Source organism: Pteropus vampyrus, unplaced genomic scaffold, assembly GCF_000151845.1.
Source record: "Pteropus vampyrus isolate Shadow unplaced genomic scaffold, Pvam_2.0 Scaffold272, whole genome shotgun sequence".
Classification (NCBI taxonomy): Eukaryota; Metazoa; Chordata; class Mammalia; order Chiroptera; family Pteropodidae; genus Pteropus; species Pteropus vampyrus.
The window spans coordinates 222504-246155 of NW_011889053.1; the positions used below are offsets into that span (position 1 = coordinate 222504).

The 23652-nt window shown below is 33.1% G+C and overlaps 1 protein-coding gene across 1 annotated transcript in view; it reads left to right on the forward strand.

The window, feature by feature from the left end:
* NUP58 (nucleoporin 58) overlaps positions 1–23652 on the forward strand; it is a 39265-nt gene that overhangs the window by 11825 nt on the left and 3788 nt on the right. The window contains exons 5-14 of the mRNA XM_011375482.2: positions 427–587; positions 2765–2875; positions 6460–6484; positions 7684–7749; positions 8063–8237; positions 11284–11363; positions 13407–13525; positions 13870–13952; positions 16717–16918; positions 22298–22396. Coding sequence (XP_011373784.1) covers positions 427–587; positions 2765–2875; positions 6460–6484; positions 7684–7749; positions 8063–8237; positions 11284–11363; positions 13407–13525; positions 13870–13952; positions 16717–16918; positions 22298–22396 — 1121 coding nt within the window. The remainder of the gene's footprint in view (positions 1–426; positions 588–2764; positions 2876–6459; positions 6485–7683; positions 7750–8062; positions 8238–11283; positions 11364–13406; positions 13526–13869; positions 13953–16716; positions 16919–22297; positions 22397–23652) is intronic.

Genomic DNA, 23652 nt, shown 5'->3' on the forward strand with positions numbered 1-23652 from the left:
AGAGGCCATCTTGGAAGTTGGTCTCTACTTACAGAACAAAGTAGGGGAGAGGGTGAGAGAGGCGAAATGTAAAACTATTAATATCCACTTTGTTTTCAAGGAGCATTTTGGTGATAGGGAAGGACAAGGAGTTTCATAAACCTTGCCTGGCTCAGATTCATTCACCTTTGAAGGTGGAGTTGGTGGCCTGGGCTGAAAACTCTTCATTACTGTCCAGACTCAGTTACCTGGTACCGTTCTATTATTACCCAAAGTCTTGTTTTCTGTCACTGGTTTTTGCTTTGAACGTACTATTTCTCTTTATTCTTAAGTGTATATTTTATGGAATAGTTTTTTCCAAGATCCAGTTTTATCATGGATATCAGTTTTTTTTAAGAAAGTGTTTCGTATTTTCTGTGGTGCCCTTAGAAATGTTTCCTTTTGAAGGCTGACAGTCTCACTTTTTATAGCATCCACAGGTTTTACCCTAAATAATTTGGGTGGTACGACGGCCACAACTACAACTGCATCAACAGGCCTTTCTTTAGGGGGAGCCTTAGCTGGTTTGGGAGGTTCGCTTTTCCAGAATACAAACACAGCAACATCAGGTAATTGATGGCATTTACTCTCCAGAAATAATAAATATATTTAAATTTATCTTTAGGCATTTTGGGATCACTTTGTCTTGTTAACCTGTATGTTTTCCTTTGAGTATGAAAACCGAATTACAATGTTTTTCATTCGTAATTGGACCTCTTAGCCATATTTTAGAAGTACGTGTCCCTATTTCTCAATGTTGACTGACTAGAAAAAGAAAGAAGGGCATATCTAAAGAGTAAAGTTTCTACAGAAACCTATCTTAATAAATAAAAGTTGAATGGCCTTGGATCATTTAGTGTCTACCTTCGTTGTAACAGACACCTTGACCTTTTAGGTTCCTGTTCTAGAATGGCTTTCCATTATAGACACCAGGAAAGGGTATTAGCATGCTTCGAAGGCAAGATTTTAAAATACAAATATTAAATACTTTTAATAGCCAGGCAAAATTTAAAGTATCAGTTCACCTGACAGAGAACACCGAGGTAATATTTTATATATCTTAGGTTGATTTCTCATTTCATGCTTAATTTGAAATCAGCCTCATGTTAAGGATTCTGCAGCTGTTTCGAATATTGGCTATAGCTAATGCCAGTGTAGGAAAGCCAGTGGAGCCTGGTGGGAGTGAGAAAAGCTTTCCTCTTATTTGAAGGAATTGTGTAAGTACCTTCTGTAGCAATATAACATTAAGAATTTCTGTTTAATTGTTTACAGATTAGGAAAATAGCACCTAATATGCGTGCCACACTTTCTTTGGTTGTGTGGAAGACATGAAGGAATACGACGTAATGTTTTCTGTTAAAGCTATAGTTTTTGGTGTCCTCTATTCAGATACTAAATTTAATTCCAGGTGAGCAGAAGAGGAAAAAAAGACTTGGGTCAAGAAATTTGTAGTGTTCAAATTTGCATTGATCTTTCAAATACTTATCTTTGTCGTTATTGTCTAACTTTGTAGGTATTCAAAATGTTTTCTAATAACCAAATCACCAAATATGTATGTATGACATACATTCCTGTGCAGGATAAATATTTAAACATCCCTTACAAAGATTCCTATGCAAGAAAAACATGAAAATAATAGTAAGGGGAGGTAGAGGGTTGCTTTTGCATCTCATTATTGAGGTTTTAGGTCTGCTCTGATTTTTCTTAGGCTCTTGACACAATATTCAAGGTGTAATTTTATTTATGTTAAAGATGCCACTGGTTTTTAAAAAATTAATAACAGTTATTTAGCTGTGTTTTTTCATACATTGCCAAGATTTCAATCCAATTTTCAATTATCCTGTGCTTTTATCAGTACATACTACTGTTTCCTCTGTTTTTAAAGTAAACAGCATCTTGTCTAAAAAGAAGCACTGTTGTGTGAGCTTGGGGATGTGTGGACTTCCATGATTTACCAATGCAAGATCTTCAAAATTTTGCTCCCTGATTCACAAGTATATATTAATAACAAGATTATATATAGCTCATTAATTCCTTTTATCAGTGAGGTAAGATTTAAATAAATGAAATCTACTTTTTAAAAAAGTTTTATGAAAAAACTTGGAGTATGAAATTTTGATGTTGGAACTGTAAGACTTTTAATTACCAGTTTTTATAATTTTATTAATAGTGAAACTATTTACATTATTTTAAAATTTTAGAAATTCATATCAGATATTTATCTATTTATTTTCCCCAGCTTTATTGAAGTATAATTGACAAATAAAATTGTAAGATATTTAAAGTGCGCAGCATGATTTGATGTATGTATATATTGTAAAAGGATTCTATTGAGTTAACATTCCAACCCTAGATTATTTTAAAAGTGTGTAATTCCAAACCATGATTAGAAGACAAAATACATTCACCTGCAAATATATAAACTAAAACTGCTTTTGTAGAGATTTAAAAACAAGTAATAAAATTGAGTATCCACATATATTGAATTAACAGATACATTCTGACTCCTTTTATTTAAAAAAAAAAAAAAAATCACATCATCTAAACTACATATATCATTGAATCCTGGTAAGACTATCCGTCTTTGTCCAGAGCATGGTTGAGACTTGTTTCTTGTTATTTGCCTAAAACAAGTATGAAGGAAATCTGGAATCTGACTTAAAAGTATTTGAGTGCTTTGATCAGAAGGAGAAATAGTTATTAAGACTACCACTGAACTTCATAAATGACTCTGGCTTATTTGTAGGACTTGGACAGAGTGCTTTAGGCTTGACTTTGGGAACCCCAGCAGCTACTTCAACTGCAGGCAACGAAGGCCTCGGTGGTATAGATTTTAGTAGCTCGTCAGATAAAAAGAGTAAGTAATGTTATTGCTATTTTATATTCTAACAGTCCTGTTGAGGGGACTTAAATTCCTGTGTCTGGGAGATTGATAGTTATATATTAAATAGTAAAGTTTTTACTGTTAAGTTTATTTGCATTATACTCTATAAATTTTGTGTGTTGTGCATTTAAGATTTCATTTTCGTAGAAACAGATTTTTATGTGCCTATGTCTTACATAGTAGCTATCTTGATGTGCGTATTAATATATATATGTTTTATTTGGGATCGTGATATATTGTTTTGAAACCTGTTCTTTCTCATGTAATATATCACAAGTATTTGTCAATGTCAATAATTCTTTAAAAATATTTTAATGCTGCTTAATATCAGTGTTATGAATGGCTGTGTCATCATTTAGTCAGCCATCATCCTGTTGTGTTTGTTTCCAGTTCTTTTAGTCTGGTTCTGGAATGTAGCACCGTACTGGGCATCTTCATAGAGACAGTCAACGTCACATTAATAGTTTCATTATAAATTTTTGTTCATATTTTTGGTTATTTCTTTAGGGTAAATACCTAGAAATTGAATCATTGACTTTAAGAGAAGGACCTTGAGGAGACTCTTGGTACATATTGTGAAATTGCTGTACGGAAAGATTTCACCGATTTATTTGCCCACCAAATATGAAAATGTCCTTGCTGTACCCTTGCCATGCAGAATATTCTTTTTAAAAATTCGCCAACCCAAATCATTTTGTAAAGTTTTTTATTGTTTTTGTTTTGAAACATCTCTTCTGCTTTTTATGAAGACGTGGTTCACTAGATTTTATACATACATGTCGCATTGAACCTTGAAGAACTTAGAATGAGGTAATGGATGCAGGTGTAAAATAGTCAATGTCCATATATCTGTATAAGAAGAGTTTTATAAATTGGGGTTTTAGCATAAGGAGACAACTATTCTAGAGTGCATTACTCTCCTAAAAGTTGGTAAAGGCTTTTTAAACTTAAACAATTTGAGTTTCTTTCTCTTTGAATGAAAATTTACTAATTTCGGAACATAGGGTCTTATCTCTTGTTTTTATGTAGTTTTCTTTGTAGCAACTCCTTAATTAGAAAAATAGCCTTAGATGTCTTAGCAGCTTATTTTTTTTATTCAGTTGCAGCAGGCTGGTACCCTCCAACTACTTTTCTTTTGAGCCCAAGACTACTTCTCTCTTCATCGTAATTGCTTTTAGGCTCCATGTGAAAGAGCAGATCAGGGTGAAGGGGTAAGAGAAATGTAAGGAGTTAATCTCACCAGCCCCCCCCCCCCCCCCCCCCCCCCCCGCTCTCTCATCTTGTGCCTTAGCTAGGCTTGAGCAAGAGGAGCACAGAATAAATGCAAGTGACTACATGTACCACGTCTTGGTTCACGTCTGTCGTATATGTCAAAGGATTCTTTTTTTAATCTAAAAGATTTATCTTTTTTCTCTAGTAGCTATATCACTTAGTATGGACCTATAGTATCAGTGGTAGAAAACAACATTTCATGAAGAGGGGGCAGCATGGATTGAGACCTAGAGATGACAATGATCTTGGCCCTCTGAAGAACTGCCGGAAGGCCAGTGCAGCTACAGAACAGAAGGATCAGATTCCAGAGGTCACGAAGGGCTTTTTCTGCCACATTAAGTAGTGTTGTAATTGTACTGAGGACAGTTGGGGTCTAGTAAAGGGTTTTGATATGGTTAATGTGACATAATGAGATTTGTGTTTTCAGAAGAGCGTTCTGACAACCACGTGGTGAATAACATGCAGGGAGGCAAGAGCAGATGTTAAAGAACTGACAGGAAGCGTGTCTAGTGTCCACAGGTGTTGCCGAGGCACAGCGGGGTAGACTAATCAGAGTCCACAGTAGTCCAGAAACAGGCCCAAGTTTTATTACACATGTTCGTGTCTGTCAGTTTTTATAAAGTATAATAAAAATGGAATATTAAAGAAATAACAAAATAATACATTAGTCAATAAAAATGTTGAACTATTTAGAAAAAAATTAAATTCTTAGTTTATATTACTGTTCACACTATATTTTATATTACTATATCACACTGTCTATAGAACATGGGTGCCAATTTCAGAAATGTTAAACTTGAAAGAAAAATCTTAGAATCAATGAAATACAAAATATGGAAAAATATTTAAGAGATAAACGAAAAGAAAACCCATGTACAAAGGTAAAAGGTAAATGACAAATCGAAAGTAAAATACTTGATTTCCAGATTATTTTTTCGCATTTTAACGTCTCTGAAATCGAAACGTATCTTAGAATTACAAGGATCTAACTTGCGAAGTAGACTCATGAAATATATATATGAGACAAAGTGTTAATACACTTAATGTTGAAATAGCTCTTAGAAGTCAATAAGAAAAATATCTCAAAAATGTACTAATAGCATGAATTAGGGAGTTCATAAAAGGAAAAATACACTTGGATAATTAACATTTGAAAAATGTTTTATTTCACTTAGTACTGTCAGGAATATGAATTAAGATTATAACGAAGTGGCATTTTTCACCTACATACTGACCATGATTTATTTTTTTTTAATGTGTTTATTGTTGAGGGTGTAATGGAAAAGGTCCTCCTATTCCTAGTAGAGGGAAAGGTAGATTGAGACAGTGTGGGGATGTGTCAGAGGCCTTCCCTGCCATACTCTTTGACCCCTCAGGTCCTTCCTGGAATATGAGTAAAGCAGCATGCAGATATTTGTAGGTAAAGACGTTCGTGGCAGCATCATTATTTCTATAATAAATGCTGATATGCTAAGAAAAGGGTCGGGCACAGAGCCATGCTACAACCACATCATCTCTGTACTCTAGGGTCACTTAAAGTCATTTTAATTGATAGGGAAAGCATTCACAATATGTTAAAATATAATATGGTAATCCTGATTGTTTTAAAAAAAATGTACGTGTGCATACAGAGGAAGGCTGGAAGGAACCATTGAGGTTCTCTGATGGGGTGAGGTTTTGTGCGTTTTTGTATTTTCTATGCTTTCTTAAATAATCAGGTCTTATTTTTATAGCCAGAAATACATTTTGGGAAAGGAGAAAGTAAGTCACTGCATCATTTTGCTGAAGGAGCATTTTTACTTTTCTGCTTTTAGATATATACTATTGATGTCTAATAGGTGTTATTACTGACTGAGCTGTATATCTGCACACATTAAAAACTTAAAAAATTTACTGCTTTTGTAAAATCAAGTTCAGATAATCTGACGTTTTAGTATTCCATAGTGATCAGGCCTTAAGAAAGTATCAAGGAAAGCTCTTAGGAGTTAAACTCTGCTAGGCAGGAATATTTTTCATGGAAGATAGTTAAAAAAGGAAGATTCTTGCCCTTGAAAGAAATAGATGCAAATCAGCTACATTACCATGTTCATGGGTATATAAACATGTCTCCATAACATATTGTGTTTGGAGTTTGTGACATAACGACATTGCATGATGTTTAAGGGGCAGTCTAAGAAATGCTCAACAGTTTCTATTTGTACCTCAGTTTGAGTTAACTTAAAACTTGTGTTTGCAATATATTGTTAAATTACCTATTTTTACACAAAGCTTCTTGAATTTTTTAGGTGATAAAACAGGAACAAGACCGGAGTAAGTTTACAATTTAACTTGAAACTATTTTAAAGAGTTTAATTTATTATATCGTAGGCAGGGGGTATGGTTGAAAGTAAATGGAATCACATAGATATTTAGAAGAAAAAACTTTTAACCGGTTTCAGTCAAAAATTAATAAACATACTCTCTAGAAAGATTATTGGAAAGTCAAATCTTTAATTTTTAATTAAGAAAATTTATAACCAATTTTTTCTGGGAAGTGGTTGGCTCTCCCCTGAGATAATACAAATAAATACAAATATATGTATGTGTTTAACTTATTAAATACTGAACAACTCATGGAACTTTACTCTTGGAACACTTTTTATGTATATAAATGACAATATATATGTGTGAGCATATGTATGTGTGTGTATATACCTTTTACACAAATTACTATGCCAGTACTGTTCATTTCCTGATTAAGAGGAGAAATAGCTTCCATATACATCACACATATGTTTGAAAATCATTATTTATGTATTTTCTCACCTAATTTCTATCATCTTAAAGAAAACCTTGTAAATAAGTGATCAATTTCACTCCTCCCAAACATCTTGTAAATATTTTAGTCCTATTGCGTAAATGAGGAAGCTGAGGGATATGTTTTCCTAGGGTTATATCCAGGAAGTAGTAGCAGATCTATGACTGAAATCTAACTCAGGATTCCACTACAGTATGTCAAATTTCACTTATTCCTGTCTTTATTAAATATTTTGATTCCTTTAAAGTATTCCTAGGTCTTATTTTGTTGAAGAACAAATTGAAGTTATAAAATAATAAAGTAAAATATTCTGTGCATCTCGTTATGCAAAGTTTTATAGTCTTTCTTTAATGAATGCTTTAATGTTTTTGAACAGAATAAAATGTCAATCATAGCATTTTTGAACTAGGAGGACCTTAGTTGACTATCTCATGCAATCCGTAGTATTTTCTGATTTTTTTTCTTAAACATTTAGTCAAATTTATTTACATAGATGCCAATCTTCTTAGAAATCTTCATATCTGGTGAATTGTTAAAGTTATTGTATAGGTCAGGAAATTTATTGTTCTTTACAAAGAATAGAAATCATCCAAGCTGTAAATGGGAAATATTTGCTTTATTTTCTTGCATCTTAACACATACTCTAGTAAAACTCAGATCTCAGCTTTTTAAAATCTCACTGATTTTAATACATTTATGGCATTTTTCTTAGGGATAGTAAAGCACTGAAGGATGAAAATCTACCTCTTGTCATCTGCCAAGATGTTGAAAATCTCCAGTAAGTGTGTCAAATATAATTAGATAAATCATACATGCAGAATGCTAGAGTGGATTTTAGGGGGAACATCTCTTCTTAAACATTTTACCTTGGGTTTACATTCTCATGCTTTTAGAAATTAGAGTGAATGCAGCACAACAGGAATTAAATTTCTGTAACTGCCATTTTGTGAAACAGCAGGTGAACTATAGGGGAATTTTAAGTTTTTGCTTAAAACACTTGGACTCTGACCAACCTATTAAAAAATGCTCCTTTTTTCCTGTGGGAAACAAAAGGTATTTTTTTTTAAACCCCATTTTGTTTTGGTTTTAAGGAAATTTGTGAAGGAACAGAAACAGGTCCAAGAAGAAATTAGTAGAATGTCTTCAAAAGCAATGCTTAAAGTACAAGAAGATATTAAAGCTCTGAAGCAGCTTCTGTCGCTGGCTGCCAGCGGGTTACAGAGGAACACGCTCAATATTGACAAACTGAAAATAGAAACCGCTCAGGTAAACTTGATGTCATTTTGTCGTAGGGTTTTTTTTTTTTTTTTGTCTGTTTCACATGGAAATAGGTGTTTTGAAAATAAAGTTTAAAACCATATAGCTCATATACTCTTAAATTGCTATAATTATAACAGTAGTTTTTATTGAGTGTTTACTATAGATGAGGCAGTATTCTAAGCAATTTTTGTATATTAACCTTAAACTGGGGTTTTCATGACAGCCCAGTGAGGTAGGTACTGTTATCTTCATTATGTAAATATGAAAACAGGCAGAGAGCTTTGTGCATAAGTGGGAGAGCTCGGATTCAGACCCTGGTAATCTGACTCGAGCTTATGATGGTAACTGCTTTATTTCATTAGGGTGCCTGCTGGCTTGATTGGTTACAAGAGGAAAACAGCTAGACAGAAAAAAATGTCTTTTTAATCTGTTGTTAAATAAAAATTATATCATGCTTTATAGATATTAAATTCTACTGATGACTTGCTAGTCTTAGGTAATAAAAATGGTATTGAGGCTCGTATCTTCTGTCACTCATGTCTACTTGTTTTTTGACCCTATGGTATAATATACAGTATATATACAACATATAATATGTAATTCTTTCTTCTTAACATTGGCTTATCAGAGGGCTATGCTTTTCATAAGTGAAGTGATAATATTTTAAGTAAAAGTTTAAGTAAAAGTTTTAAGTGTGTCTTTTTTAATTGAAATACAATTGACATATAACATTAGTTTCAGGTACGCAGCATAGTGTTCAATATTTATATATGCTGCAAATTGATCACCACAGAGAGTTACAAAAGTTTTCCCCCTGAGATAAGAACTTTTAAGATCTACTCTCTTAGCAACTTTCAAATACACAACATAGTATTGTTAACTGTATTCATCATGCTATATGTTACATCCCCAGGACTTATTTATTTTATAACTATAAGTTTATATCTGCATCGGTGTTTTTAAGTCAACTATTGCATAATACTTCATGATGTTTTTTAATAAAAATGTGTTGCTAAACTAGCTATTCTGAACTATGATGTTTAAAGGGAATTCAAGGGCTTTGTTTTCTGCTTTTAGATGTCCTAGTCACTTATAAATCCTTTGGTTAAATATGAATAAAGTATTCCCTCATGTTTCTTTCCTACTTATTCTTCCTTTATGTTTTCTAGGGGGAAGAAAATGTTAATTATGCTTTTAGGCTGTGGAGAATGTTTAGACTTTGATTAAACATTACATGAAAGTATAAATTTCCTATGGGAAATAGGAAATTACAAGGAAAAAGTTCTTAGCAAAGTAGTAGAGGAGTCAGACTCAAGCAAAAGAGAAACGAGTGCTGACAAGGTGTCCATTGTAACGCCAGCACCGGGCGATCCCATTCGCAGTTGTCTGCGGAGTACCTGCACCATACCAGACTTCTCAGTAGTCTTTTAGAGATAAAAAGACAACTCCCAAGGTGCTAAAAAGTCTAGTTGGGGAAATGAAATAATAAAAGGTTAGGTAGAATATAAAGGTAGCAGATGAAGAAGAAGATGAGTCAGAGCAAGTTTCCTTAAGGAAAGAATCTGAGTTGAGGCTAGAAAATTTTATAGGAGATATCTAAGACATTTGATCTAAGATTATTCTTATTTCAAATATACAGTAATTAGTACCCACAGTCTAGTGAATTATGAACCGAAAAAAAAAATATTCTGACTCTACTAGTGAAGTAATAATCTTATTTCAACTCAAACCATTTCTTCAAAGAAAACATTTCTTGGAAATATAAGCACTTCTGAGGTGAAGAGCGGTGTCGTGATTGTGTAGACCTTATGGAAGCAAAATCTTTTATAAACATCATTTTTCGGTACATAACTCAAGCGTTTAAATAAGTAGGGTGGTTAAAGTTCTTTTTGGGTAGAGCGGATGCCAAACGATTTGTTGAAGCTGTTGCTGAGTCTTTGCATTCAGTGAACATTTTTAAGGATCTGTTATGGACAGCATTTCAACAGGCATTTGGAATCAAACACTTAACAATATTCTAGAGAGAGTGAGTCAGATCAATATGTTCAGTACAAGGTATGATAGAGACACAAAGGGCTCAAGTGGACAGTTTTATCATTTGTCCAAAGTAGGAACCTTTGCGTTGGGTCTTGAAACATACGTAAGTGTCCCCAGGCTGGGAGGAAAGAGGATAACAAAGGCATGAAGGCATTAAAGAGGCGTGTTTGAGGATCTTCAAGCAGTTTACTGTCAGAGGAGCACTGAGTATGAGTCTGGGCCTGGCAAGAGTCAGTGCTCAGAAAAGTGGGCAGGGAGGGAGCAGAGTTCGCATAGCACAGACCTCTCCCGGGCGTGTGTCCTGGGGTCAGATAGGAAGAGTGGAAAGAGATGAAAGTAACAGACTTCGAGACTTAAGAGCTTGGGAGTAAAATGAGGGCAAGAGGTTGCTATAGAAAATATAAAGATAAGATACTTTTTTTTTTTTTCAAGAAGGAAAACCTAAGACAAGTGGTCAAATGATAGGAATGTGAAATATAAAGAGTTAAAACAGAATATCAGTCTTAAAAACCCCTGACTAGAAAATAGGAATGGCATTGAGGAAGAGTTGAAGGCGATTTAAGAATGGTTGAGTGTGTAAGCCTTGACAAAAACTGGACTGTTTAGGTTCATTTCTCAGGCCTTCAAGCTACATGGCTTTGGGCAAATGACTCAATACCTTTAACTCCCATTTCTTCATCTGTAAAAAGGGAAACATGACCTATGTTATAGGGTTTTTACTGGGGATTAACCATGACGATGTAAGTAAAGCCTTTAGCATGGTGCTTGGAACACAGTGAGTACCTGGAATGTTAACTGCTGCCATCATCAGCCTCAGCATTATTATTACTGCTACCTTGCTTCTGAAAGTATAGTTTGTCTTCTCTGGAAAGAGGTTTTAGCGGCTTCATCCTTACTATGTCTTCATAGTACAAACCTCCAAGAATGGCATTGCTTGAAGTTTCAAACCAGAGGTAGTTGGTAATTTTAGCCTAGCTTTTAATTGGCCCTTTTTTTTAAACCTCCGATGTATTAGGAGTTGAAGAATGCCGAAATAGCTCTAAGAACCCAGAAAACACCACCTGGACTCCAACATGAAAATACAGCTCCAGCTGAGTAAGTTACTGGAATTTTTAAAACAGACATTTTTCACTCTAAAAAACAGAACAGTAAAAACAGTTTACAGGCTAGGGATTTTTAGTTTACTAAAAAGCAAGCCTGAGTTAGTAAGCACTTTACATGAATTTTTAAATTTAATCCTCATGAAAACCCTAAGAGGGTAGTTTATTTTCCCCATTTTATTGAAGGGTAAGTAAAGGCTAAGATCTGAGCTTTTAACCACTGTTATGCCATTACACTTCATTTACATGCTACCTATGGGGTCTATTCCTTTTTTTTTTTTTTTTCAGTAGAAATTTATATTTTTACCCAGTAGTACTTTGTTTAAAAATATTTTTGTGCTAGTTTCTCCTTAAACAGTGCATACTAAATATAGTTTAACTCTCTTATTTGCATAGCTTTTATTTACACAGGAAATAAATCATAGGAAGAAAATGTACATAAGTAAAAATAAAAACTCCACCTGTGATTTCATCAACCAGCTTCATACATCCATCTAGTTATACATGTGATATATCCTGTCTCTTTTTATATCCTTTTGTATCGCTAGAGACAGTAATAGCTAATAGTTATCAAATGCTTACTGTATGCCAAGCAATGTGTTTAGCACTTTACATGCTTTATCTCATTTTCCACAAGACCTCTATAGCTGTTCCGGTTCCTGTCTTAGAGATGAGGAGCCTGAGACATGAGGCAGTGAGACCTGTGCTTGTGAGTGCTAGGGAGAGGTCTGTTTGACTCCTAGTCCCTCACTTTTCTTTGTCTTTTAAGTTTGTTATAATTTCAGACTTACAGAAAAGTTTCAAGAATAAAACAATTCTCATGGATTAGTAATCCAGGTGCCCTGCATGTTAGCATTTTTACTGTTTTTGTTCCTTGTTCTCCATATGCACATACATATTTTTTCCCTGAACAGCTTGAGTTATTTGCAGACATGATTCCTTTTACGCTTAAGTACTTTAGTGTGTATTTCGTAAACATAAGGCTGTTCTCTTTCATAACTACAGCACAGTGAGCAAACCAGGAAATTAATGACGACAGTGATACTCCCGTTATTCAGATTAGCATGGGATGTGCTTCCTCAGTGGACTTCCTGTAGTATTTCATCCCTGTGTTTTGTTCTTCGTGCTGCCGTCAGAGCTAGTCTTGAAATAGGTTGACTCATATCATTTTCCACTGCAAAAAGCTTTCACAGGTCCCCATTTCATATAGAATAACATTCAGACTGCTTTGCATGCTACTTAAGTCCCCTTTTATCTTCCTAGCATTCTCTGGTAAAATTGATCAGAATCGTAGTAGTGATTACATGCTCTTTCTGTAATACACTGCAGTGTTTTCAGTTTATCAGTGGCATTTCAGGTTATAAGTATAAGAACTGTAAGTACTTGGTTGTAAAATCTGGTTAACAATTTCACTTTTTAAAAACTTTTTTATTTTAAACTTATTTTAGACTTACAGAATACTTGCCAAAATGGCGGTACAAAGAATATTCTCATATCTTTTACCCTGCTTCCCTGTTAATGTATTGCCTAATCATAGTTTAATTATCAAGAACAGGAAATTAACATTGGTACAGATAATTAACCCAACTACAGAACTTACTTGAATTTTGTTGACTTTCTTGCTAATGTGCTTTTTCTGTTCTGGGAACATGTTATCTACTAATGTACTTTTTCTACTCCAGGATCCTATTCACATTGCATTTATTTGTTATTTCTACTTAATTTCTTCCAGTCTGTAACAGTTATTCAGTCTTTCCTTGTCTTTGATGACCTCGATACTTTTGAAGAGTATTGTTACTTTGTAGATTATCCCTTAATTGGGATTTTTCTTGATCAGAGTAAGGATATGCATCTATTTTTGATACCTTGGTAACTGATGAGTTTGAGTTTTTATTTTGATAATATCTGTGCCACTTAAATTATGCCATCAGACTAATTCAAAGTCTCTACTTAAATGGGGGCATATGTTTATTTATTTGGTATTTTGAATACAAAGAAAACGTTTTTCAAACTTTGATCTGAATTTGTTTTGATATAGCTACTTCAGAATCTTGGTTCAGCAGTTTGAGGTACAACTTCAGCAGTACAGACAGCAGATTGAAGAACTAGAAAACCATCTTGCCACTCAAGCAAATAATTCACATATAACTCCTCAAGGTAACATGCTTTCTGCTATTTTTGTGTAGTAGATAACCACTAGTAATTATCTTAAGCTGCCATAAGAAAATTTCCTTAAAAGTCTTTGATTAGATCTTTATTTCCTGTGAATATAACATGCTTTATTATGAATCGTTACTACATTGTCAATGGCAGAAGTCTGCGCCTCCCCCGCCTGCCCGCCTCCTGACGTGGACATCTTTCAGTCTTCTCTCGTGCATGGAGGTGCTGATGGAGTTTTCCCCCTACACATTAACTGCACCAAAAATAGAACTCAAGTAATAGAAAAATAATATTGTGTTAATATATATATTTATGTGATAATATGTTATTTTCTTTTATAGATTTGTCAATGGCTATGCAGAAAATTTATCAAACATTTGTAGCTTTAGCGGCACAACTTCAGTCTATTCATGAAAATGTAAAGGTAAGTTCTTATTACCAGTTCATCTATCTGGATATACAGGTCCAAGTGGGATAAAGTATTTATGCCTATTATAGAAATAGCTGAAATTACATATAAGTGAAAACGACTTAAAACTAAAATAAGCCATGATCATGCTGTGAACAACTTTTTGTGTTCATACGCATGTTTTTTCAGTGTCATTTTTAGTAGTTACATAGGATGTCATTGTATATGTGCATAATTTGTTTAACTCATTCTCTTGTCAGACGTTTAGTATTTTTCCATCTTTTTATCACTATAAAGAGCATAATAATATAAACATTCTTAGTAGCAAAATTATTTTGCACTGCATTAAAAAACTTGATTACATTTGTTCCAAATAAAGGCAACGAACTGTGTTTATGAAATATAAATAAAATAATTTGTCACTGAATATTTTGAACCTTGTATAATAATCTTTTTAAAATTTAAGTGAAATATGAAATACAAGTGCACTTTTTCTAATGAATCAAGCAAATTAAATTGATTTTTTGGAGTTACATATGATCAAAAAAAATCTTTAAAATTTAAAGCATTCAAATCTGAGTCTAAATAAACTATATTTACTGTATAGAGTTTAATCGAGATAACCAGATATTTTCATTTTTATTTTAATCCTATGCATGGTAACAATTTTTTAAAAAGTTAACCATTTAAATTATACCATTTTTGAAACGATAGCAAACTTTAGACCTTTTGCTTTAATACATTTAAAATTCTAAACCATATTTTTAAAATAATTTTAAAGGAGGAATTTTTATCAAATTAAAACAAAATTTTGTGTCTATAATATTACTTTTTTAAGTGCTAAAGATGATTCTCTGTTAGCACTTTGAAGGCTGTGTCGTTCAGGTGGTTTTTTCCCTTAACTTTTATTATAAAAGTTTTCAAATATACACAGAAGTAGAGCACTATTATATTGAATTCCCAGGTAATGACTACCCAACTTCAGCTATTATCAAGATCCTGCTGATCTTGCTTTATTAGTTCTCTACACAGGGATGCTTTTTTCCCCTGGAGTATTTTAAAGCAAACCCCAGATTTGTCATTTGTAAATATATGTTTTTTTTCAATGGCAGGTTCTTTTTTCTGGTTTGAAAACTATCCTTTTATGATTATAAAACAATGAGATAGAAATTTGCACAAAGCAGCCCCAGATCATGTTAGATAAACTTGACATAAAATTTTGACCTACTCTTTTTTTGTTTAATATACATTCCCAAAAACCAAAGGATCAGATCAGATTTGCTATGATCAGCTTTGCTATGTTGTCATTTATTTTCAGCTGTATTTAATGAGCAAACTATAATTTCTAGACTTGTTCACTTATAGAAATCTCAGAAGTGTATTTTTCTTCCTTTTATATTGTTTTTCATCAGTTAATCTCTTGAAATAGCCTTAAACTACCTGCTCCAGCCAGGCTCTGTGACATTAACAAAATTGGACATTAATTATGAATTTTATGAATCATGGCTGATTTCAGGTCTTTGTTTTTTAAACTAATTGGCTTTCTCAAGTCTCTAAGGCAGGTTATTATTTCTCAGTATTTGAAGTAAAACTAAAATTAAGGGCTACTGATGCCAGACATTGTGGATATGTGTACATAATTACATAGAAAAAGGAATGATGGGCTTGGAGGAGATCGCTTCTAATGAGATTTGTATTTTCTGTATCACAACCATAATTCTGACTGCATTTTCCCCTAAGTTTCAGTTTTTGGCAGGCCCACTTTAGTACCTTATAGAGGTAGGAAAGTTTGGAACTGGAACATCGAATACTGACATCCACACAAAAAGAGATGTTTAAATACTATAAATAACAGTAAGATTTGTAAGTGCTCTAACTGTTATAATCACAAAGCCTAAAATTTATTAATTTCTGCTAAGAACAAGTAGGAAATAATGAAAATTCTATGTTTCTTCAAAAAGTAGTATAAAACTGATCTAATTTAGGTTAAACCTTCAATGGAAGTATTTAATAATTCTGCTATGAGAAGAATTCCTATTAATGGTCTTTAGTCAGGGCAGATTTTGCATTGGGTAAACTGGCCCATTTTATAAACTTAGTAATTTTTCTTTCTTACCCTTAAAATGTAAACTCACCTTTTTTCTTCGTATTTGCTTAAACAAGCTCAACAGGAGTCATTCTTATTGTAAAATAGTCAAAAACAATATTGATAAATTAAAGGCCCTCTTTGTATCATCCACGCTCTCTCTACTGAGGTTAACATCTTGTTTTAACGTATGTCACCCAGTCCTTTAAGAAAAGGTATTTAAAAATATATATATATATATACATATATATATTTTTAATACTTTTTATTTTTCAACCTTTTTTAATCTAAAATTTATCAAGAGGTTGGTCATGGTAGGGGAAAAGTCCATGAAAAACGAATATTTAAAATGAAATTATAGATACTACTCTGCTTGTCTTAAAGCTTAGCTAACTCATTTTAAAGAGGGTCTCATGAAGCCCGAATATTTTAAGCAGTTTATTGTAAGGACAAATGACAAAAATAAGGAAGAAAATATTAAAATATTAAAAGGAGTGATAAAACTCTTGAACTCATCCCTTCCCACACCATGCATTACTAGCAGTCTAATTTGCAATTTAGGCGGAATGCATCATCATATTGGCAGTGCCTTTGATCTGTCTTTGCTAACTTATTTCATAGTTATATTCATTCACTTGTTACCAAAGTCAATATAGAATGTGATTTACTTTTTTTTTTTTTTAATTCTTTTAGGTGCTCAAAGAACAGTACCTTGGCTACAGGAAAATGTTCTTGGGAGATGCTGTTGATGTGTTTGAAGCCAGGCGAGCAGAAGCCAAGAAGTGGCAGAATGCACCCAGAGTTACTACTGGACCCACCCCTTTCAGCAACATGCCAAACGCAGCAGCCGTTGCCATGGCTGCAACACTTACACAGCAGCAACAGCCTGCTACAGGTCTGAATGCATTCAAGTTATAGCTTCTTACTGTTAAAATGCAGAACATTTATGTGCATTTTTATAAGTCTTCCTTTTATGTTAGCACTGAAGAAATTTCTATGAATAGCTGTTCCAATACAATCTAAAAATTGTGATGGACACAATTATAAACATATACCTGATAAAAAACGCAGGGTAGTCTTAGCAATAATTATACATCCATGAGATTGAATATTGTGAATTTACTTAATGTTATTTGCTGTATTGCTATCAATACCCTTTAGAACATGATGTTTCACTACTGAGTTCCATTTAAGAATAACAGATTCTAAAATCGTGATTGTATCATTTATTTTAAAGTCAGAGATAATCCAGCCATACGTTGCATTTTTAATACATGGTACTGATAGATGGTGCATTCTTGTTTCCTCATACATAGTGATTGCAATAGCCACATTCAGGAATAAGTACATTTTTATTGACTCAAGGTGTGTTGAAGATCAGTTTTGTTTGTATGTATAATGACTAGTAAGAGTACAGGGCCTCTCAGCCAGGCTTGGAAGAAGGTACATGCTAGAATTATTCGTACCTTTTCAATGCAAACAGAACAGCAAGAGCAGGAAAAGATGTTTTGAGATGCTCTAGATTGAACATTAAGAAATATGAAGTGAAAAGTTGAGCAGATGAAAATAATTGATGAGATATTGGAAAGCAGATAGTTTTAGTCTTTGGTTTAATTCCAGTTATAGTGAGAGAAACATTTTTGTGGTCAGTTCCGCAGTGTTTAGTTTGGTCTTGTGTCTTCCAGAGATTACTACCTGTCTTTTTACTCCTGCAGTTCCTTTTTTTTGTCAGGCTTGAAGTTTGACGTAGAAAAATAATAGTCTTAATGGATATTGATTTTTTTTTTCTTTTTACTCATTGATAAATTTTCAAGTAATGCTTGTTATTCTACAGCATGTGTCTTTCTGAGAGTTTCATATAGTCTAGTAGTAAGTTATAGTAAAAAAAAAAAAAAAAAGACATCTAGATTGTATTCAGGCTGCCTACACAGGAAAGCAGTCTCTGGTTCTCACTATTGGAAGTTTAAAAAATTGTTCTTCACATTTGAAGATGACAGAATTGAGTTTCCATCAGTAAACAGCTGGTGATGAGTTTTTGCCAAATCCTCCACATTCCGTGGCTGGACCCCTGTGATACACGCAGCGACTCGTGTAAGTGCTGTGCAACAGTTCTCCAGCTGGCTGGGGTGTGCGATTTTGTTCCCAAGTAACGGAGGGAAAAAGTCATGGGGTTGATTCCAAGTCATTATGGGATTTTTGATTCCTATCGATCCCATAATTATGAGCCTCAGTTCTCATGATTACTTAACCAATAAGTCAAACCAACCATAGTACCAATTTACTTTTTAGGGCCAGTATCTCTCCTAAAATAGACGAGATAAGCATGGGTTTGTTAAGTGTTTTTTTTTTTGCACATAGGACTTTTCATTTTAATAAAACCAGAGAGAAATTGATTCTCTAAAATATTATGCTGTAAGTGAATTGTATTATGTGTTATGCAACTAAAATCGAAGCAAAATTACCTGTCTTTTTTTTTTTTTTTTAACAGTCTAATGTGTAGGTTTTTGCTTATTTTGGGCTTATGGACTTATGAAGATACATGTTCATCCTATGACTTGGAGTGCTTGCCATGTGCTTGGTTCTGGGAATATAGATGCAAACAATACAGATATGGTCTTTGCTCTCTGTGGCGGTGGAGAATATAGCTTGCTTTATAGTAATCATGTTGAGGAGCCTTTTGCTCATATACTTTAATTCTGACTATGACGTTTGCCATGCTTAGGGGAAACTGCTTTCTGTGTTCGCTGCAGTTTTGAAACCCACGTAAAGGTTTTCTTATCTGGTGGCAGGAATTGTAATTTATCAACCTAAACAGTCTTACATTGTTTTCATTTTGAGTTGTGTGAATTTTTAGAAATGAGAAGCATAACAGTCATAATCACAGTTTTGCATTGTTTTCTTTTTCCTTTTGATTCTCTGAAGGTCTCCCGATCCCCGTAGTCCATTCTTTTATGCCTGTTAGATTGTTAGTTATTTTAGTCCTGTCACCACTATAGCAAGATCGATGAGGTCAGTTAGATATGTACTCATTCTTTGAGTTACAGCCCATTTAGAAATGTTTCTATCAGTTCCATCGTGCAGTGACTTATTTTTCATCTCCTGTGACTTTGATGGAATCTTTTTTTAACTACCAGTAACAGATTTTAAAGACCATCTAGAAGAAGCTAGGTAAAGCTCGTATGCAGTTTTTCTATATCGCTGTTGATTTGTGTGGGATTTCAGTTGTCAAAAGGGTTTTGCTTTTTATTTACATGTGGATTTTGACTTCATTATTGTAAAAAATGCAGGTGGCTTCTTAGGCGACTATTAACTTCCGAAGGTGGTTTCTGTGTGGTCTTTCTTGGAGGTAGAGGTATGCAGTTAAGTGACTTCTTGACCATCTGTGATTTTTAATGAAAATGTATAATAGAGCGTAGGCCTGTGCGATTTCTGGTTATTGCTTCTGAAGGCTGAAGAGAATTGATGAAAAACCAGCAGGCTCTTTAGGTATGAAATAAGTGTCGGTACATGGATAAATTACATGTCGGTAGAGCTTGAGCACACTTGTCCACTCGCCAGTGCTTCTGAAGCCTCTTAAAAAGCTTTAGATTTACATTAGACTTTTCAGTATAATTTAACTTAGGATAGATTGTTTTAAGCTAATGTACTGCGATTAAGTTGCTGTTGTGTTTTGACATTTTTAAAAGTTTTTGATGTTTACATGATAAGACTTTTCTCGTATGACTTAGCTGCTGTTTTTAAGGAAAGCTGAGACGTTTTGTTAGGAATTCCTACTTTGTAGCTTTTAGTGTAGGTTTGGAATTTTAAGGTATAATGTTAAATAGGAAACTTTTAAGTATTTTATTTTAGTTTCTTGTGGTTTTGTGATTTTGTTGTATTTAATAACCAAAGGAACATTCCCCATTAAGTGAGTAGAGTAGAATTTTTTAAATTGGGGAAAAGGCATTTTTTTGTTTTTTAAGAAATGTCATTTTAAAATATGACTAAGGATAACCAGACTAATTACATTAGGTATTTTGAGTGATCATTGAAAATTATTAAAAATTTTAGCACTTTAGTCCTTTTCCTGTGAATGCAGTTTTACTTTAAAAAAAGTAGAATTTATTCTGGAAAATATGAATTACAGTATTAAACTTGATTTTGTTGTGTGTGACTGTATCATACAGTAACTTTTGTAAAATGTTACTCTACATGAAGATTTCACTTTGGGCAGTCGTTGGGATCTATTACTACTAACTTGGTTTTATTTATGGAACTAAGAGCCTCTCATTGAATGACTATTCAGATTTCAAAACAGACTTCTTGAATTGTTTACGTAACTTTTGCTTGAAGGATTTAGATTCTGTGCTTTCTAATAGTGAAACTAATTTATATGGTGGCCAGAGTGTAATATATGCTAGTACTTTGGCATGGGAGTTATTTATCATGAGTTTTTACTATTAAAAAATGTTATACATTTGCCTACTAGTTTTATAAATGACGTTGCCTTCAGAATTTGTGCGAAGGTACAAAACTCAAAATATCATGTACCTGTCTTGCAGTGGAAAGTCTTGTCATTGTTAGAGTTCTTGATGACCTGTATCCTAAGTATCAATGATTAGAGTTGCTCTTAGAAACAGACCCACACACAACAAAATGCATGTTATTTGAGTAACTCATATGACTTGTAGGGCTGAGGGCTGTGGTGTGCATTGTTCTTTCGGGTCTTCCACCAGCAGTGCCTCCTATCAACATGTGACAGTTAAGTCTCTCAACGTTAAAGAAACTGGACATGTGTTTTCTACATATTCTTTTTGTTAGGAATAAGAAAGTAGTATGCTTGGTCTCTTTTTCCTGTAGTAACATTTTATAAAAGAGCTGCTAGGCAGGTATTTTATTCTCAAATTGATCTCGAACTGGATGTGAAAATTTAAATCCTTTTTTAACTTATTTTTTAATAATAGTATAAGAACTCTGGCTGCTATTAGTTCTTATTCTTTATTTTCTGGGTGGAAGCTATTTGGAAAGTCCAGTTTTTGTTCCAGTGTAGAAAATGTAGTTCTTCAGTCTTCTTTTCTTTGTTTTAATGCTTTATAATTTTACACTACCTTTTGAATATACAAACCTCATTCTTCATCGAACAACTTGAAGGCTTTGATTTCTTTGAAAATTTAAAAATTTCAATCTGTATACTACTTTGGCAGTTCCCTCAACTTTGAGATGCACTGATCACTGTGCTTGAAAAAGACAAGACTGAAGATTGTACTATGAAATTTATTGAATAGTTTTCATAAATTATTTATCAAATGAGAGATTTTTAGATTTTTGTAGTCTGCTTAGTTAAAAAAAAAAATGTAGTTAAAAAAAGAGAGGCTAGTAAGTTTGATGCTATTGCCAAACAAACTCAGCCAAAATCTTTAAAGTAACAAATGGGAAAAGGACGACTAATGGTTTTGCATCTGAGTACATTTCCAAAATGTTGGAAAGAAACTTCTGAATTGAAATCTTGAATGTATTGAATCTGTCAAGGTACACAGCGGTGCCTTTGTAAAATGTTCGGTATCTATCTTATTTAATCAGGTGATAAGTGGTGGAATGTAGCAGAGCTTAACAATAGAACTCAATTATCACTTTTTGTGAACAAGTTGGAATTGTCATGTTACTGTGTAATTGATTTGCTTTAAAATGAACAATAAATTTAATAAAATAAAACATTGTCTTGTTTTTTATCTATTTATTGTATATATATCATTTATATTTCATATAAGAAATCATGCCTAGTTTTTGGGTACTACTCTTATGAAGTAACATGATAGTTTGCCATGTTAACGTCAGTCTCTTTTGCCCAATTGAGACTTGACGCTAACGGTAAGGAGTTTGTTTTAAAAAGAAAAAAAAGTAAAAACCTTTACTGATTACACTAATTTTATCAGAAAACAAGTGGGGAGATCTAAAATCATTCTAGAACTAAAACTAAAAGAACTATAATTTACAATACATTAAAGATTTCAAATTATTTAACAGATTAAACTAACATTCATCTTTCAATGAAGTAAGCCTCTTTTAATTGTCTAGTTCGAATAAGTTAATTAAAAATTCTTTTGGAATAGGTAAATCACTTGGGACAGATACATTAGGCTGGGGAGACATCCTGAAAACTAAGTTCTAGCAAATAGAATTTGTTAAAAGTAATCACTGTTCATTTAAAAAATAACTTCATAAACTTTAATCTTGAAAGAGTAAGGCAAATTTGTTTTTTCCCCCCTCCCATTTTTTTTTTTTTTTTTTATACCAGGGCCACAGCCATCTCTGGGAGTTAGTTTTGGAACGCCATTCGGCTCAGGTATTGGCACTGGCTTGCAATCAAGTGGCTTAGGTTCTTCAAACCTTGGAGGTACACTTTAACTTTTCTAATATTGCATTGGACTATATACATTTGAGTTGATATTAGCCTGTAAAAAAATTTTAAGGGGATCTACTATTTTGGAAGTTAAGGTTCCATCTGGCAGAAATGATTCTCCAAACATAATCAGTGCTTTCTGGTATTAGATTTAGAACCTAAAAAGTCATTCCATCTGTGGATAGTAGATATTAAAAACCATTAAAATTAAGTGATAGGGGTAGTAATATTTTCAAAGCAATATGCTAAAATGTGAACTTAAAAATAACTTAGTTTTAATAAATTTAACAAACTTTAAAAAAATTAGTAGTCTTAACATCAGTTTGGAGTCCAGACTACTTCTGGATTTATGTTCTTCTAATCATCTCTTTCTGAAAATGAACACTTTAAATGGGGAAATAACTATTATTATAAGTTGAACAGCTTGACTCTGTCCATTCATTCTTAAGCACTTTGGGCATATTTGCCTGTATACATACTTGCATACTTAAGCAATTAAGTTTGATAATTTCATAAGTTAACTCTAGTAAGGTAAGTCAGCAAAAACATTCTAAATACAAATGCGTTCATAACTGGTATGGATAATTAAAAGTTGCTTGTATTTTTACAAGTACATCGTCATAATGAATAAGGTTCCCTTATTTCCACTAAAATATAAGAAGAAGCCTGTAAGCTGTTACGATTACTTAATATAGTAGACTATTAGGAATTACTAGAATTATGACAACAGAATTCCTGTTATCTATAATCCAATTTACCATCATATTTCTTAGAAGCAATAATACTGTCAAACTCAATATTATAGATAAGCTGTTGTAAAGTAGCCTAAGAAGAATTTGAATTTCATTTTTAGAGCACTTGGCTTTTAGGAGAGTGGAAACAAGTCTTCAGGTGCTTAGCAGAATCTCCTCTTGAATTTTGTATGATGAAAAATGTTTATTTAAATTGTGATGATCGTATCATTAAGAGAAAACCATGATGCTGCACTCATGATTTCTCGTTGCTTTGGTGGGTCCTATGGCCGGAGCCTTCTGCTAACTGAAGAGCTTTAAAGTGATTGACTAGTTATGCAGTTTTTCAATGGTAGAGGTTTTTAAGTGAAAATTTTTCGGTAAAAAAAGCTTAGTAAAATCACTTCGTACTTTGTGTTTAAATTGTAATGCATGTCATGCTTATTTATGAACTTAGTCTTTTTTTTTTTTTGCAAAGTGAAATAAACTGAAGTAGATATATCTATTTGACTAAAATGC